Source organism: Neovison vison, chromosome 4 (assembly GCF_020171115.1).
Source record: "Neovison vison isolate M4711 chromosome 4, ASM_NN_V1, whole genome shotgun sequence".
Lineage (NCBI taxonomy): Eukaryota > Metazoa > Chordata > Mammalia > Carnivora > Mustelidae > Neogale > Neogale vison.
Genome location: NC_058094.1, coordinates 1,794,979 through 1,807,128, shown reverse-complemented (window position 1 = coordinate 1,807,128; position 12,150 = coordinate 1,794,979). Strand labels below are relative to the sequence as shown.

Sequence of the window (12,150 nt, the reverse complement as noted above, 5' to 3'; positions counted from 1 at the left end):
GCTGCAACCTCCCCGTTCTGCAGCTCAGGAAACAGGAGCTAGCGATGAGGGTAGGGAACTTCCCCAGGTGGCACCCTGAGGAGGTGGCCAAGGCTGGTGGATTGCAAACCCAGGTTTTGAGCAGAGGCGGCACTCCCAGGGTGTGTGTGTGTGTGTGTGTGTGTGTGTGTGTACACACCTGCCAGGTCAGGGCCCCCATGGGGAGAGCACTGGTTAGGGAGCTGTTAAACCCCCCAGCCTGCCAGGCGTGCAGGGCCGGGAAGGCAGTCCAGCTGGCGATGGCACTCTGCGGTTCCCTTGTGCTTGGGCTGAGAGGCCTGACGCCACCCACTCGATTCTAGGGCAGGTCCTGGGAAGACCCCTGCTGCAGAAACCTGGAACTTTCCCCGAAGTCCTGAGAGGAGGCATGGGGTCTGAGTTATCTGCGGGAGAGCGTAGGCCTTTTGTGGCCCTGGGTTCGCAAGACCCCTCCAGGCTGTGGATCCCCAGGCAGGGTTTCCTGCTTGAGACAGGCGGGAGTCCCCTCCCCCGGCCCCTAGTCGGCAGGCCCAGCAGCTCTCCCGCCCCCGCCCCACCCCGCAGGCCAGGGGCTCCAGCAGACAGGGCCAGCCCAGGGCCAGCTGTGGTGGCTGGACACTCCTAAGTTCCTGGGCAGGCCGGCGGGCCTTGCAGGGATGGGGATTGGATCTAGGGCGGCGACCGCGTTCGCCGGCGGCCCCTGTGTGGAAATGGAAAGGCGCAGTCCCGGGCCTCCAGACAGCGGGGAAGGCTGTTGTGTCCCCGGCCTGGGGCGGCGGACGCCAGGGGCGACCAGCCCGCGGAGGGGGAGGCGGGGGCGGTTCCAAGGTCACCCGCGCTGCGCCGGGCTCCGGGCTCCGGGCGGAGGCGGCCCCCCGCACCCCTCCCGGCGCGCCCCCGCCGCGCCCGCCGCCCCCGGCTCCGCTGGGCTCGGCTCCGCTGGGCTCGGGCTCGGGCTCCGACTCCCGCTCGGGCTCCGGCGCTGGCGGGGGGGGGGGGGGGGGGGTGTGCGGCGGCGGGCGGGGCGCTCGGCGGGCGCGGGGCCAGGGCTCGGCGGCCCGCGCTCCCCGAGACTCGCTCTCCCGTGGCTCGGCGGCGGCCATGGGGCGCGGGGGCTCCGGGGGCCGGCGGCGGGGCGGGCGCGCGGCTGCGGGCGCAGGTGCGGGCGCGGGCCGGCGGGGACAGGGGGCCGGGCCGCCGGCCGCCCGCCGCTCACGCCGCCCCTGTCCCCCCCCAACCCCACCCCGTGTGTCCCGCCCCCCAGGCCCTCCTCCCCCGCCCCCCCGCAGCTCGGGCCCTGGTCGTGGCGCGGCTGCCGCACGGTGCCCCTCGACGCCCTCCGGACGCGCTGCCTCTGTGACCGGCTCTCCACCTTCGCCATCTTAGCCCAGCTCAGCGCCGACGCGGTGAGACCCCGGCCGGGACGCGCGGGGGGCGCGGGGTGGGGGCGGGGAGGGGGCCGCGGGGCGGGCGCTTCCGGCGCGGGAGGGGCCGGACCCATCCCCGCCCGGGTCCGTGCGCCCGGTTGGTGTCGTGGCCCGCTGGCCAGCCGGCCTCTGGAGAGGGTGGGTGGGAGCCGGGTGGGTGGCAGCGGGGAGTTGGGGACCGGCCCGGGAGGGGCTGGGCAGCCCCCCCTCTCCCCCAGGGGCCTATGGGTGAGTGTCCCCCACTCTCCTTGGAGGCATGGACCTTGCACGGAACCCATCCTCACGGGAGCCCAGCAGGCTGGGCCCAGGCTTTTGAGGACTGGGGGAGGGTTTGGCCTGGCTGAGCCGTGTACCCCTTCACTTGGCAGTGCGCCCCTCAGCTGGGCCACGGGGCCCTGGCCTGCCAAGCAGAGGGAGGGGAAGGAGCTGCCACCTTGGCTGGGAGACCTTCCTGGCCCTCCCCAAGTGGACCCTGGTCTTTGGAGGCAGCCACGTCCCCAGGTCAGGGTCCCTGGGTGGCCGAGGGTGCTGGGTCTGGCCCAGGTCCACGGCTCCGCTGGGGAAGGCCCCATCATCTCAGGGGCCTCCTTTTTGTTCCTGTGATTCTTGTGGGGGCTGCTGGTTTCTATGGCAACGGCATCTGGGGCCAGCTCCCAGGCTGGGGCCCTGGGTGCTGGGCTTGGCCCCCTGGGGCTGAGGGGTTGTCTGTTGCAGGGCTGAGCGCCGTTCACGGGTCCCAGGAAACACTCCCCTGCCCCACTCACTGAGCCCCCCGAGGAGGGAAAGGGGTTGGGGTCTTCGCTCACAAAGACCCCGGGTCTAAGGCCCGTGTGGAAGGATCGTTGAGCAGCAGATGTGGAGGACAGAGTGGGGTGGGGGACTTGGCTGTCCTGGCGTTTGGGGCAGCTGGCCCTCATCCAGTGGGGGCGGCACAGCTCTCCCTTCAGGGGATCCTGGGTTCAATGTGAAAGACGGCTCCGGGCCTTTCTGAGAACGTTCTGCCCACCACCCTTTGTCCAGCGGGACACGGGTAGGGAGAGCAGTGTTGTCCGCTAGGGCTCCCCACGGGGGCAGAGCCCAACGGGACCCTAGAGGTCATCACTACTAAAACCTTCCGTTGGCAGGCAGGTAAACTGAGCCCTGGGGAGGGCGACTTGCTCAAGGTCTTGGGGCAAGTTGCTGGACGGGGGTCTGTGCTCTTGGTCCTGACTTTGGGGCACCCTCACCCATTCTCCTGTCCCTGTGACAAGGCTGTTGGTGTTGTTGGTTCTGGGGAGATCTCTGAAAGCTGCAACCAGGGCCATCCCGGGGACTCCCTGGAAGAGGTGGCTTTCTGCGTAGGTGTTCATCCGTGGTACAGCAGCAGACTTCTGCACAGGGGAGCAACCAATGGGACTTGTGACTTCCTGAGTCCCTGCGGGGCCAGACCCTGCAGGACGGGGTCCCCAGGTGGCCGCCCATCCTTCGGAGCATGGAAAGGAAGGACCGGGGGCAGGGGAGCATTCCGGAGTGGGATGTGTGCCCAGGGTTGGTGTGGTGGAGTGTCACCGCACAGGCTTGTCCCTCATACATACAGACTCCAGCCTTGTGCCCCGTCACTCTGAGCCTCTCCCTCCGACCCCTGCCGTCAGACAGAAGTGACAGCCCTGAGGGTCGGGCCACTTGATGGGGTGGGGGAGGGCCCTGCCGGCCCAGGGTTTGTGATGTGGACCGCGTGCCACAGTCAGTGCCTTCCGCAGAAGGTGGCGTCCCACCAGGGGCTGAGCTCTGGGTCAGCTGGGGCACGGAGGCCGGGTCTAGTGAGGGGCAGGTGGCCAATGCTGGTGAAAGCTGGTGGAACCAGGAGCAGAAGGCTTGGGGCCCAGGGCCTTGCCCCCAGCCTGGCCTGCACCCGGGCCGCTGGGGCCAGGCATATTGGAGGTCGATGCGTCAGGCTGGGCAGGTCTCGTTCTGGGAGGGGTTGGAGGTTTTGTTTGGTACGGGGGTCGGCAGCCACAGCTTGGGGGGGTTCTGGTCTCAGCATCTGTGAAGGTGGGACCCCATCCCCGTATCCCAGAAGGGGAGCTGAGGCTGAAGGCACGGCCCCTCATGGGGACTGGAGTCACCCAGGGGCCTTGGGGCTGAGGGCAATGTACCTGGCCACTGGAAGCCTAGGTGTCTCCAGCAGTAACTGGCACAGTGGTCATCTCTGCCCGACCCTGGGACCCCCCTCGGGCATGCGCATGAGCTCGGAGCCAGAGCACCAGAAGGACCAGGCCTCCACCGCCCACCTGGTGCCGGCCGGCCGGTGAAGCCTGCGGGCACCTCCCTCTCTTCCTGGCCAGCTCCGGCTCCGGGGCTGACCCCGGAGACCCTGAGTGGGAGGGCCCGAGCACAAGGGTGAGATCCCCGTCAGGCCGCCTGTGAGAGGCTGGGGCCTGTGCCAGACCCCAGTCCTGCGCAGGAGGAGCACGGGGTCTGCGTCCAGACAGGCCTGCGGCAGCCCAGGCCAAAGGGACAGGTGCCCTGGGCACGGTGACAGGTTCCTTCCCTCCCCGCGGGTGGTTTGGGAGGGGAACACCAGGAGGAGGTGTCTCGTGGGGCCTTGAGGGGCAAACAGGAGTTCGCCGGCTGAGCTTAGTGGAGAAGAGCAGGGGTCATGCCAGGGAAGGTGAGGAAGGCAAAAGTCAGTGGGGGACAAGGTGGGGCTCGGAGGGCAGGGCAGGGGAGCAAGGCCAGTGCCGGGGAGAGCTGAAGCTATACCCCAAAGGCAGTGGGAAGCTGCGTGGGGGGGGGGACAGGGTGGCAGTGCAGTTGTGGTCTCGGAGGGCTCCCAGCAGGAGTGGGGACAGAGCACCCCAGCCGGCAGGTGGGGTGGTGGCAGAGTGGGCTCGGCCTGGGGCAAGACAGGGCGCCACCTCCCTCTTCCCTGGCTGGGGCGGGACGGGCGTGGGGACTGGGGTCTGAGCAAGTGGAGGCATCGGGAATCCTGGGGCCCGGAGTGGCCACGGGCACCAGGAGTCCAGGGGTGGAGAGGGGGTGCGGGGCTCCCACCCCAGGAGCCAGGGAGGAACGAGCTTCCAGACAGGGGCATGGACCCAGGCAACCCCCCGCCGCCACTGCCACCCGAGCTCCGTGTGGAGCCAGACCGTCAGAGCCCAGCTGTGCCACTGGCCGCTGGGTGGGCGAGCAGTGGATCTGAGTCACATCTGTGAGGGGGCGGTGCTGTCTGGCTCCGAGCTGCGGTGGGGCCTGGACACGGGAGGGATCCACAGCCCGGCGCACAGCCTGGCAAGGAGGAGCACTGGAAAGCCAGCTGCTGCCATGATGTGCTCGGAAGTGTGTCCCCCGCCTCCCCGGGGTCAGGGCTCAGCATGGGACCAGGGGTCAGGGCTGTTCTGTGCGGGAGCTGTGAGCCACGGGCGGTGTTGGAGCAGTAACAGGACAACAAGGACGTTGCTCAAGGAGGGAAGTCTGTGTTTAGGACGTGTCGGCTGCGTAGAGGGTGCAAGAGGAGATGGACAGTGCGGAGTTGATGGGGTAGAAACCAACGGGGACCTTATAGACAACAAAAAAGAATTCCTGGGTGCGTGGGGGCCCTGTACCCCAGGGAGTCTCCAGACGGGGTGATGGGGCAGAGAGACGAGGGGCTCGTTCAGACGGAACCAGGTCAGTGAGGGCCCCTGGGAGGTGGTGACCTCTATGCTGAAAGCAGAGCCAGCCATGTGAAGGTCAGAGGAAGAGCACCAGGCAGCGAGAGGAGCATGTGCAAAGGCCCTGGGGTGGCACCAAACTTGGCGAGGGAACCGGTCTCCGGTGGGAGGCCGGCTGGCTTCTGCCCTCTGTGTGTGGGTTGGGGCCAAGCTCCTGCCCAGAGATCTCTAGTCCAACCCTCCCAATGAGGGCTAGAGCTCCTTGGCGCCCTGCCCTCTAGTTCTCCCTCCTCCCTTCCCCACATCATCTAGAGCCCGCAGGCCGGGGCTGTCGGGAGTGACGGATGAGCCGGGTGGAGAGGAGAGAGCGGACGGGCAGGTGGGCAAGCGGGCCGGCAGGTGGCTGCCAGGCTAATGAGGGCAGATGGAGGCAGATGGCCACAGAGGTCGGGGCCGGAGCCAGCCACAGAGCGGGTGTGAGCCACTCACTTGGCCACCTGTGACTCGCGTGGCCAGCCGGGCTTCGAGGTTCCCTGGCGAGTGCAAGGGTGTGAGCCATGGCCCGGCTTCCCCGCTGCCCAGGGACCTCCAGCTCCCCGTGTGGAAACAGGTTCACCCTGGGCCGTGAATCCCGGGACCTCTGGCTGCTTGGCTGACCTTGGCTGACTTTCTCCCTTTTCCCAGAGCCTGCCTTCCCTGTCTCCATTCATCTAGCCAACCACGCGGCCTGTGTCCGAGCCGGGCCTGGCCCGAGGGGTTCAGGAACGTGAGGACGTGGGGCTGTGGGACCGGCAGTCCCCTCCAGCGGTGGGACCCGGGCTGGAACCCAGCAACACTCAGAAGGGCCGAGGAGTGGGGCAGGAGGGGGCGTTTCCGGTGTGGGGAAGGGCAGCCCAGGCCACGGGGACGGCACACACATGGGTGGAGGGCAGAGCATGGTTTCGGCACCGGGCTGTCCGTGGTGGGGACAGCAGCGTGAGGTGGCCCGGGCTCTGGCTCCGACTCTGGGGGCCCAAGGGAGATGGAAGGTGCCGCCTTGGGACACGAATGTGGGGCTTTTTGAGGCCGGTGAGGCGGGAGAGCCTCCCTGGGCAGCCCGCCTGGGTCAGCGGGGTCAGAGAGCTGCCCTGAAGAGCGTCAGCCTACTCAGACCGGGAGCGGGGACAGAAGCGTCCCCTTTAGAGTGGGGGAGCCCCTAGGAAGCCCCGCACCCACAGCACACCTCCTCCTCCCTCGAGCGCAGCGCCTGCAGGCTGGGAAGGGCTGCAGGACCCGTGTCCGTCCCTCCGAGTGTCCTTGGCCTCCTCCAAGCGACCCCTGTCCACTGTGCGGTGGCCCTCTGTGTGCGCTGGGTGGGTCAGGCAGTGACACGGGGCTGAGCTCGACCGACTGGGTGCTCGGGGCTACGTGGTGGGGAGCAGCCGGGCCCCCCAGCCCAAGGCCCCCCCGAGAGGCACCACGTGACAGCTGGGAAGGGTGTTCTGGGCAGAGGGACCGACAGCGGCCACAGCTCTGCCTCGGTGGGAAGGAGGAGGTGGCCGGTGCGGGGGTCAGGCCTGGCTCAGCAGGCTTTGGAGCATTTGGCGGCTAGGGAGGGGATGGTCGGGCGGGGGGTAAAACCCTGAACAAAGCAGGGTTGCCATCTCTAATGGTGTTTTACATGGTTCTCCGGCAGCGGCTGGGAGAAGAGCCGCGGGGGCCGGGCTCAGGCAGGGGTGGGTGTGCAGCGCTGGGACCCGGCAGAGCAGGAGGGAGGGGGGAGGGAAGAGCGGAGAGCAGGGGTGCTTGGTGGGGCTGTGGGGCAGCAGGTGCTGGGGGTTGGAACTGGCGTGGAGGCAGCAGAGGCTGGACGGATGCAGCTGGTGCCGAGGGGCCCTTCCGGGAAGCCCGGGGTCCTGCTCTCGGCTGGTGTTCCAGAAGCATGCGTCCGGGAGAGCTGTCCCTGTGGTGGGGCTGGCAGCCTCATGAGCCGACTGTGACGGGGGACGTGGTCCTCCTCTGGAAGGGGGGGGGGGTCCGTGAAGTGCAGACAGAGCCTTCGGCGCTAGGCTTGGCAGGCGGCTCTGATACCAGTGATGGGAGGTGCACAGACCCCGCCCAGGGGCCAGCCCAGAAGCATGGGCAGCGCAGGTGGGGGGTGCGTGGGGGTGCTGGGGTGAGGGGGGAGGCTCCCCGGCACCCCGCAGCCTCAGCCTGCATAGGCCTGGCCCCTCACCCCGCTCTCTCTCCGCCCCGGCACCCTCAGAGCATGGAGAAGGTGATCGTGCCGTCAGTGACGCTCATCGTGGGCTGCGGCGTGTCGTCCCTCACCCTGCTCCTGCTGATCATCATCTACGTGTCTGTGTGGAGGTGCTGCCTGGCGCGTGGGCCGGCGGGGGGGGCGGGCACGGGGCGGCCGGGGTCAGGTCCTGTCCCCTCCCCCTCTGAGGACAGCCATGGGTGGGGGGGCTGGTCCGAAGCCCCCTTCCCAGTCAGCAGCGCCACCCCCCCACCCTGTCCTCTCCTGCCCAGGCCATCAGGGATGGACCGCCCCACCGCCACCCTCTGCCCTCCATGCCCCTCCCTCCCCGACGGCCCCCCATCTGCTCTCCGAGTGTTGCCCCCTGGATGCCCAATGGCGGGGTGAGCGCGCACAGGCCCAGGGCGGGCTGGTTGCCCTTCTGCTCCTGCCTTCCACTGCCGCCCACGGGAGGAGCCACACTTTCTCCTGCCCTTTGAAGGCACTGCCTGACCGGTGCCAGCAAGTGCACTCCCCAGCCCAGTGCCCTGCCCTGGGGCCTCAGAGCCCCCAGATTCCATGTCCTGTCATGTGGGTGTGCATGTCCACAGTCCTCTCGGAGCCTGGGTCATGTCTCAGGGCAAGAACCTCTACTCACATCCCTGTCCCCCCGCCCCCGGGCTGTAGGGCCTCATCGCAGGACCCTGACCACCTCCCCAGGCAGGGTTGGGGCAAGGCAGCCATCCCCGGCCGACCCCAGCTCTGGGGGAGGGACGCACGTGAACAGGCCTGAACCCGGGCCCGTGACCAGGATGGGCTCAGGATGTGAAGGGTGTGCGAGGGCAAGTGTGGGCCTGGGGGCGGGTCTTGTCTCCCGCCCCCAGAGCCCTGGTGGAGCCCCACTGAGCAGAGGGTTAGGACAGGGCGTCTGAGTCAAGGTCACCGGCCCCCGCAGCTGCACAGCCCAGAGCTGATGCCGCCCGAGGCCAGCGAGGAGAGATCGATGTCTGTGTCACTGGTGGGAGGCGGAGCAGGCGGCCTGTGGTCCCTGCCCCTTTCCTGCCGGGGCCAGAAGCCGACCCCTACTGGCCAAACCAGTAGGTGCCCCGCCGGCACCCGGGGCGGCCCTCCTCCCCAACCCCTCCTCAGACCACCTGCCCCAAACCCCCCACCGGCCCAGCCCCTCCCTGGAGGCCTCGGTTTCCAGACACCTCTGGGACCGGGGACCAGGGGCCTGGCACAGCGTGTCCAGCCCTCCCGGCTGCGGTTCTGAGGGGTTCGCCGGTGGTTTTCAAAGCGCCTCCTTCCTGAGTTCTGCTGGCCGAGTCACTGCCCCTGTGAGCTGTGGTCGGGAAGGTGGCCTGATGGGCCCCATGAGGAAATGGAGACCAACAGAGGGAAAGTGACCCACCCAAGGTCACATCTCGGCCCCTGAGGCCCAGCCCTGTCCCCTCTGCCCATCTGCATCTTGCCCCTCTGATCTCGGCCGCAGCCCTGGCCGCGGGTGCTGTTCCCACCACCCCCTCTCACAGGTCCAAAGACTGAGGCACAGAGGGGTTGAGGCCCTCGCCCAGGGTTCCACAGCCCGGAGGAAGCTGGGCCGCGCATTGCCCAGGCTCTAGAGGCTGCCCTCGGAACCGCTCCGTCTTCCTCCCCCGAAGTCAGGATCACACAGGGTGGGAAGGGCTGGGGGCAGGGGGCCGGCAGGGGTGAAGCCAGGAGCAGGCCGAGAGCGAGACCCCGGAAACGAGCTGTGTCCAGGGGATGCAAAGACAGGGAGAGGCTCTCACACAGAAAGGGGGAAACTGAGGATAAGCCACTCCCAGCAGGAATGGGCGGCCGGGCCCGGCAGCCTCCCGTGGCCCTCCCCGCGCAGGACCACGGGCTGGAGCTCAGTGCGCGGCAGAGCGGGAGCGGGGCCGGAGGTGATGGTGGCCTGGCCGGCAGGCCTGCAGGAAGGGGGTGGCGTTCTAGTCTCGCCGTGGCGCAGGACCCCGGTTCCTGGAGACGCGACCCCCCCCCGCCAGGGCACTGAGCCGCGCCCCCCCACAGGTACATCCGCTCGGAGCGGTCGGTCATCCTCATCAACTTCTGCTTGTCCATCATCTCCTCCAACGCCCTCATCCTCATCGGGCAGACCCAGACCCGCAATAAGGTGCGTGAGCTCGGCCCTTCCCCGCACCCCCCAGGGAGCCCGGGCGGGATGGGGTGACAGGACCCCAGAATGCTCCCTGGGAAGCTGGTGCCGGCCCTTCAGTGGCCTCCTGTGATGGGGACCTGACCTCGGGCCCCACCCCGGACACCCGGCTCGGGCCGTCCCGGCCTCTCCGAGCTCCTCCCGTGGGGCGGGCCCAGGCAGGGTGCCCGGCCCCGGCCCGGCCTGAGCCGCCCGCCTGCCCCGCGCAGGTGGTGTGCACGCTGGTGGCCGCCTTCCTGCACTTCTTCTTCCTGTCATCCTTCTGCTGGGTGCTCACCGAGGCCTGGCAGTCGTACATGGCCGTGACGGGCCGCCTCAGGAACCGTCTCATCCGGAAACGCTTCCTCTGCCTGGGCTGGGGTGAGTGGTGCCAGGTCGGGGGGAGGGGTGCCCCCCGGCCTCCGCCCGCTGTCCCTGCCCCTTGTGGCCCTGCACCACCCCCCAGCCTCTGCCCTCGTCCTCCTGGGGCCTCCCCGGGGTTCCCAGGTAAGATGTGACGCAGATTCTCTTTGAATTTCTGATAATGAGTTATTTTTTAAGGATATCTCGGTTGACGTTTAGGACGTTTACAAGAAAAATGATTTCTTTTTATCTGAAATTCAAGTGCGATCAGGCGTCCTGCATTTCGTTCGCTGTCTGGCTGCCGTGCCTACAGCCCATGAGCTCCCGCCCGCGTCCCCCTCCCGTCCCCTCTCTCTCCTGCTCAGCACGACCGCGTGCAGGACTCCGAGGACCCAGTTTGCCCCCGCCCCGCCCCATCCCCAGGGCTGGAAGGAGGCAGAGCGTGGACGGGGCCTTGGATGGCGGGAGGACCAACCCACTTTCCTTCTGGTCCTTCGCAGGGCTCCCTGCACTGGTCGTGGCCATTTCTGTGGGATTCACCAAGGCCAAAGGGTACAGCACCATGAACTAGTGAGTCGGGGCAGGGTGGGGATGGGGTAGAGGCCGCTCGGCTCCCCCAGACCCTCCCACTGCCCTAGAAGGTGACAGCTGGCTGCTGCCCGTCTCGCAGAGGAGAGCCAAGCTGGGAGAGGCCGGGAGCCCCGGGGCTGGAGGCCGCCTCCTTCCCCAGCTCCTCCCTGGCAGTGGGCAGCAGGATGGGTGAAATGGGGGCTCAGGGCCATCAGAGCCTCAACCCCCTCCTTTGGTACCCTTGGCCGGGTCTGTTAGCCTCAGTTTTCCCTCTGCAGCCGTGCGTCCCTCCCTGCATGACTGTGGTGGCAAGGGAGCTGTGTGGCCCCGAGGAGGGCAAGGCCGGTGGTAAGGGGCCTGTTGCTCCAATGAAGTCAGCGAGGCCCCGAAGGGTCGGCTGGGCCAGGCAGGTCCGGGGCCTTGAATGCCAAACCAGGAAGCTTGGGGAGACCCTAAAAGCAGTGTAGCTTCCCGGGGTAAAGGGAGCCAAGGCCTGTAGGGGGGCTGCAGCCTCAGGCATGGGTAAGAAACGGGGAGCCAGAGGAAGGAGGAGTGGCCAGGGTGGACCGTGCAGGCTTGGCTCCCTGTGGAGCCCCAGGGGGACAGGCCGTGGCTGGGTCCTGGAGCAGGGCCCCCTGGGGCAGCAGGGGAAGTGGACATGAATGAGGTTCTGGTTACTGGAACCCCTGGTAGGGAGCGTGCCAGGAGGGAGTTACAGGCACGGCCGCACAGCTGAGAGGGCCAGGCGGATCAGGGGAGCCCCAGGGGTTTTGAAGGCCGAAGACGAGTTTGACTGCGTGGGGTGGGCACTCGGGGCAGAGGAAACAGCACGTGGAAACTGCAGCGTCTTCACTGGGCCCGGGGCTCCTGCAGGCCGCCTCTCGCGAGGTCCAGGAGATCTGGGGGAACGTGGGGCCAGTGACCATGGCTGGTGTGAGGAGAGCCCGGGCCAGACGCCTGAGCAGAGGCCTGGGTTACCTGGCCACGGGGCCTGGGTTGCGTGGGCAGGTGGGGGGCCGGAACAGGGACCCGACCCAAAGTTTTGGCCCCGTGGCCAGAAGAAGGGTCTGTGAGTGAGACTGGGGAGGACATAGGAGGAGAGTTGGGGGCCGGTCGGGGCAGTCAGCACAGCCTGGCGTCTGCCGGTGCCTGCTTCTCCCTCTGTAGACTGGCATTCAAGGGGCCACAGTGGAGGGGGCTTCCGAGGGCTCAGAGGCCAGAGTGAGCTGCTGTGTGCTGTGCCCCGGGGGGCCTGCTGGGTGCCGAGCTCCTTCTGCCACTCCCCAGCGTCTTGCCGGCCTTCCCCGGGGGGCGGGGACGTCACGACTGGCCACTGACCAGCCCGTCTCCCTCCCCAGCTGCTGGCTGTCCCTGGAGGGGGGACTGTTGTACGCCTTCGTGGGACCGGCTGCCGCCGTTGTACTGGTACTGACCCCCTCCCTGCTGGCCCAGGCTGGGCCCTTGGGCTGTACCTATTGCCCCTTCAGGGTCACCACGGTCACCAGGGGGTGGGTGGCGTTCCTGGAGCTGCTCTCAGGGTACACAGGTACAGACACGGGGGCAGGGGAGCGCCTGCTATCTTGGTGAGCCCCGCCTGCATGGGTAATGGGCACTGGCTGGGGACTGGCCAGCAGGTCTGTGTGGGCTCGCAGGCTGAGTGGCCGGATGGGGGGGGGGGGATACCGAGCAGACAGATGGCTGACCCAGGACGGCAGGGAGTGCCAGCGAGGCCTGGGGGATGGGTAG

At 68.2% G+C, this 12,150-nt stretch overlaps 1 protein-coding gene across 1 annotated transcript in view; it reads left to right on the top strand.

Moving 5' to 3' along the window:
• ADGRB1 (adhesion G protein-coupled receptor B1) overlaps positions 1-12,150 on the top strand; it is a 62,079-nt gene that overhangs the window by 33,759 nt on the left and 16,170 nt on the right. The window contains exons 17-22 of the mRNA XM_044244858.1: positions 1,283-1,424; positions 7,323-7,426; positions 9,348-9,450; positions 9,702-9,852; positions 10,335-10,404; positions 11,763-11,829. Coding sequence (XP_044100793.1) covers positions 1,283-1,424; positions 7,323-7,426; positions 9,348-9,450; positions 9,702-9,852; positions 10,335-10,404; positions 11,763-11,829 — 637 coding nt within the window. The remainder of the gene's footprint in view (positions 1-1,282; positions 1,425-7,322; positions 7,427-9,347; positions 9,451-9,701; positions 9,853-10,334; positions 10,405-11,762; positions 11,830-12,150) is intronic.